At 41.3% G+C, this 5302-nt stretch overlaps 1 protein-coding gene across 1 annotated transcript; it reads right to left on the bottom strand.

The window, feature by feature from the left end:
• Window positions 1-1332: 1332 nt before the first annotated feature.
• Window positions 1333-4935, bottom strand: LOC138261435 (hemoglobin larval subunit alpha-like). The gene is made up of 3 exons (XM_069210382.1): window positions 4767-4935; window positions 2690-2894; window positions 1333-1641 (listed from the first exon to the last, which is right to left on the bottom strand). The coding sequence occupies exons 1-3, from the start codon at window positions 4859-4861 to the stop codon at window positions 1513-1515; spliced, it is 429 nt and encodes a 142-aa protein (XP_069066483.1). The 5' UTR covers window positions 4862-4935; the 3' UTR covers window positions 1333-1512.
• Window positions 4936-5302: the final 367 nt, after the last annotated feature.

The raw sequence follows: 5302 nt of genomic DNA, 5'->3' as shown, positions 1-5302 counted from the left end.
TTCTGTCACTGTCTGTGTGTTCTGTTGGAGTTGTGATTGTTTACTTTTATAGCTGATGTTGTGAGCTCGGTGGTAGCCAGCTACTGTATATGGAGTATCTGGGCTGTGTTGTATGTTCTCTCCAATGTGTTCTGTTGAGTGTCATCTGTTATCTAATAGGCCTGCACACTGATCTGCACGTGGATCTGCACACTTAAGTTCAGCTTGGTGAAGTGTGCACAGTTGTGTGTGTTACTTGTCAGCCTCACTGCTGTTTTGAGGTCATTGATAGCAAACTATGTGGAATATTTGAGTTGTGTTGGACTGGTGTGCACTTGTACAGCCTGATGTGTTGTGTTGAGTGTATGTTCTTGCCAGGAAAGGAGTGCTCATGTAGGTGTTGTGGCATTCTAATTTTTAGGTTACCTTCACCCTGTTAGATGCATGATACGAGTTCTGTCCAAAGCTAGCTGCTATAGGCGAAAAAGTGCTCGGCCCAACAACTTCTCTGGATAGCAGTAATGGGCTTCTTTATTTTACAGTTGCAAAGGTTCTTTTTTCTGTCTGAAAAAACGAAAGATCCCTTGAAAACGATCAAGGCTGACCCTATTAAAACTGTAGTGACCTGTCCTTATATGTCCCTCTTATATGTACAGCGACCATTGGCCTAGAACAATGATTGCTGGACAGACCACAGGCAAACATACAATAGCCCAAAATTGGGGACCATTGAGAGTGTCGAAGTTTAGAAAACTCTGCCTTTGATGCAATAAGAGAATTTGAAATCTGTTTACATGGCCTAGTCTTCTTATGCCCCGATTCAAGTATCTTTGCCCTGGCAAAAAGTGGGAACTGTCCGTGTCAAGCTAAGAATTTTGGGGGCCCTTGTACAGGGCAAATTTGAATTTTATTACCCGTTTCCTGCTAAGTCAAGCCAGCATGATGTCGAAAAATCCTGAAGTATATGTTAAACTTTAACAGGGTCACAAAAACTGTTGAAATATGTCTTGCCTGAGACCCCTAAAATATTTCAGATGACACTGGACACAGAGAGAGAGAGAGAGGGAGTCGGAAATACATGCAGGCAGAGAGAAAAGGGGGTTTAGATAGAGAAATAGAATAGAATAAACAGAGGTTTAATAGAGAGATCAATTTCTGAGGGGGGGGTTTGAGGGGGTCTTGAAAGGCGGGGGCCTTTGGCTATTGCCCACTTTGCCCAGCCCTTCGAAAATCTCTGGGAAGGGTAAGAGCCGCACCGTGACAACTTCTGTGTAGTTGCAGTTACTTTAGCACACAATTTCTAAAAACAGTATTTAACCAAAGGAAGTTGAAATACCTGTGACAGAACATGGCTGAAAGTTTGCTCTTTTATTACATCAGTAGATCACAAGACGGTCACAGTTATGAACATTGCGTAAGTTCGTTCAAACAGTGCATAATGTGCTCTCAGACCACTTCCTGGAAGGCCTGCATGAGAACCCGCGCTGCGATCTTCTCCTCCCTCTGTAGCTTCCTACAGCACTGGCCAAGAGGCTATCTGTACTTGGAGGTCAGCACAGCTGACACTGCAGCCAGGAACTTGTCCCACGCCGCCTGGGCCTCTGGGGTGAACTCAGCCGGGAAGTGGGCAGCCAAGACGGTCTCAATGCAGTGTGCGAGCACCTGGAAAAGAAAGATACGGTCTGAGGCCTTCACTGTCTTTCCTGGAACCTTCAGACATCCGTACATCACCCACATTCTCCAAAGTTGAATACTAACTAAATACCGAAAAAGTATCAATGTGCAAAAATAATGTCACCTAAATGTCGATTCCTACAATATTGTGAAGGTAAGTATATAAAAGTAAGTATAAGTTCCTTATACGTAACTCTACATTTATGTACTTTGACAACATATATATTGTCAACGTACATGGATGTGAAGTTCAGAATCGTAAATCTATAATTACCAATATGTACTTACCTTCATGATACTTTGGTTGTAGATAACTAGGTCTCTATCGCTTGTGCTCTCTTCTCCCTTGTATTGCTCCCTAGTTCTATTTTCTCCTCCTCTCTCAGGCCCGCTCTGCTACTCTCTGCCTCTCTAAGTCTGTCTCTCTCATTCTCCTTCTTTCTATCATTCTTCATTGTACTTCATTTTCCCTCTCACTCCACATCTCTACCTCTCTATCTCTGAGTTGCTTCTTTCCTCCTCCTACTGTATCTTGTCCTATTTCCTCACTAGCTTCCTGTCTCTTTCCTTCTCCATTTCCGTCACTTCCTTCCAGATATATGTCCCTGTTTTTATCCACATGCAAATGAACATTTGCACGAGCTGTACATTCCTTCTAGTGCCTGTCTCTCAGTTGTAGCCCACATAAAATGTGACAATTCCATAAAAATAGGTTTATTATGAAAGGAGCCTTCTAAAATAAAATTGTTTTGAATTAAATGGCCAGATATTTGTAGACTCAAACCCATGTTAAGATGAGAAAGTTAGTAGAGTGTGTGTTTTCAGGTCTTCTAAAACTACAATGAAAATATAAAAATGCCACTAATTGGTCATTTGGTCGCTAAACATTTAAATAGCTCATACTATTAATATAACTATTTGCTACATATATCTCCAGCTTGCCATTGTTTTACACTATTGGAAGACTGATATAATTCAAACCTTAAGTTCTCATACTCTGTATTTACCTTCAAAAATATTTTAAATCTTTTCTCACCTTGAAGTTTCCAGGGTCCACACGGAGGTTGTAGGCGTGCAGGTCGCTGAGTTTAGACAGGGCTTGTTCTAGGTTGTCAACATGCTTGGCAGCTTCACCGATGGCACTCAGGACTTTGCCTCCATGTCGCTTGATGTCATCAGAGCCCTTTGTGAGGTCAAAGTGGGGGAAGTAGGTCTTGGACTGAGGGAAGCTGAAGAACAACCTAGAAAATTGGTAGACCAGGTTTATTATTGGAAAGTGCTCAACAACAAAACAACCCTCTTCTATCAACAAAGTTGGGTTGGAATTTATCTTAATTTAACCCAATTTATGTCTATAAAATCAATCCTTACACAAAGACTTTCAATGTGTCCATTACTGAAAGTTTAAGCTTTTAATTTTTTTTGGCGTTCCTGCGAATGTATCATGTCTACAAACAGGCCATTAAAAATATAGCATTTAGGCCGTCTTTGGTTTAAAAAAATATGATCTTCTTGCAGAAAGAAGCCTGCAGTTATGCCGGTGTACCATCTGTGTACGGATTTGAGCCTAATGAGAGTACCTATCAACACCAATGCCTAAGTATTTGACAGACTTGAGACTATTTTCCAGTTCAAGAGAACCAGAAATCCTCCAATTTCTAGAAGAGTATCCAAATGAAGAGTAGAATACACTGGTTGAATTTCCCCCAGATTTTCCTCCACGCTATTATCACTACAGAGAAGGAAATTCAGCCAGGTGAATTGTTGTCCATATTTAGAGTTTCTTCAAGAAAATGGACAATTTTCAGTTCTTTCCAGACTCTAAATGAGGCCACCAGCCACTTAGTAGTCTTCCAAGAGGAGTCTCCAAACCAGCAGTGATCCCAAACTACTGGCAGCTACGTACACACTTGAAAAGTTAGGAGGTAATCATTCATATTCTCCCTTTCTCTCGCTCTCTCACACACAATACAAAATGCCCAATTTTCGCTCAAAAGATAAATTAGTGTTATTACCCATTTTGTCTGATTATGCAGGCTAGTATTGAGAGACGATCAGATTTTGATTATGTCAGGATGTTTCAAACTGTGGGGATGGTATTTACACAATATATTGTGATTATATGTGTTTTACTTATCAAATTATAATATTGTATTTCTTTTGTGATTGGAAGTTTCAAAGCTTACCGTAATTTGCATTGTTCCATTTTATTAGCACTAAACTGAATTCAACTGGAATAAAATGTTACAGCCTGAAATACTTCCAAAATATATGCCTTGCTATGTTAATATTGATTGTTAGGCCATGCTATATGGTTATGTATTATTTATTTTATGCTTTGAAATGCTATCCTATAATAAGTTATTTCTGCTATATTATGCTATGCTGTGTTCCAGCTGATGTTTTGCTGTGCCATGCAAAGCTATGTTATGCCTTGCCATGCTGTGTTATGTTATGCTACATTAAGTGATGGAATTTGATATTGCTCAGGACACTGTCACCACAAAGGCCTTTTGAAGCTACTCAGATTTGTGTTACTGCATTGTCCTCGAGTGACAATTGTCAGTTTTTTTTTAGCTAATAACACTTCACCAATACCTATAACGGTAACGTCGAAATGTGGTCCACAAAAAACAAGGGACAGTTAACTAAAATTTTAGGACTCGGAGTCACACATGTCAAAAGAGCATGCGGCAACTATTGTTATTTCAATAACTTTATTTATCTACACTTCAGATTTCTTCTCAGAAACCTGGAGTATTCAGTCCAATGAATGAAACACTCACTTTGCAGTTTACAAGTCCCCGATTACACGTCAGTGACCCTGCTGCTTGAGGAGGTTTATCCATCTATCCGCTGTTATCTCACCCTGACCCGGAAACACAGGAGCCTTGAGCTTGGGGCACATCTAATGCAGATCTTAATATAAATGCCAATAGATCCGATTCAGACAGGAGACTCACGATTTTTCATGCCAAAAATGAGTTTATTTTAGCTGTCTCACATCTAAAATTACCTCTGCTTCAATAGAAGTGAATGGTGAAAATAAATTCTACATTTTTTTTCAAGATCTCCCACATTCCTGTTCTGATATGTTGGCGATTATGTCTTACCTCTCTAGAGCCTCTGCCCCTAGGGCTTCAGCGTGGCCGGAAATCTTTCCGCTCAGGGCGACGAGGGAAGCCTTCTCAGCAGCGGTCAGAGTCATTGTGGAGGGGTGCTGCTGGTGGGCTCAGGTTCAGCTTGAGATGGAAAGTGCAGACTAGTCCAGGACTGCAGCTGGTCCGGGCCTTCTTTTAAACAGGAGCCCCTGGCTATTGGTCAGTTCTGGCTTCCACCCAAGGAGGCCTGCTTATCTTATCTCTCTCAGACAGAGGCTGCAGTATGAAGAGCGGACGGTCGACCCGCTGAGCCCCGGGACAGGCCTTACCGGTTGAAGAATCCTCCAGGCACCCTGAACACGAGCAATGGTTCGCACGTGACATAAACTGTGGCGCACATTCACTCCCAAGACGTGTAGTACGAACTGAACGTAGATCAATGACTGCAAGTGGAAAATTCACTTGCTAGTTAACAATCTTTGAAAACAACATTTTAATTAGACCTCATTAGGCTTAGGCACAAGGGCTTGGCCTAAAACACAGTCCCA

Source organism: Pleurodeles waltl, chromosome 10 (genome assembly GCF_031143425.1).
Source record: "Pleurodeles waltl isolate 20211129_DDA chromosome 10, aPleWal1.hap1.20221129, whole genome shotgun sequence".
NCBI lineage: Eukaryota > Metazoa > Chordata > Amphibia > Caudata > Salamandridae > Pleurodeles > Pleurodeles waltl.
This window is presented reverse-complemented; position numbering and strand designations above follow the sequence as displayed.

What these genes read in the sequence shown, in the direction of transcription:
- LOC138261435 (XM_069210382.1), bottom strand. Translation starts at nt 4,861, where the DNA reads ATGACTCTGACCGCTGCTGAGAAGGCTTCCCTCGTCGCCCTGAGCGGA. An exon ending in GGGGCAGAGGCTCTAGAGAG is followed by an intron (nt 2,895 to 4,766) that starts GTAAGACATAAT and finishes CCAATTTTCTAG; the next exon opens with GTTGTTCTTCAGCTTCCCTC. An exon ending in TGGACCCTGGAAACTTCAAG is followed by an intron (nt 1,642 to 2,689) that starts GTGAGAAAAGAT and finishes TTTCTTTTCCAG; the next exon opens with GTGCTCGCACACTGCATTGA.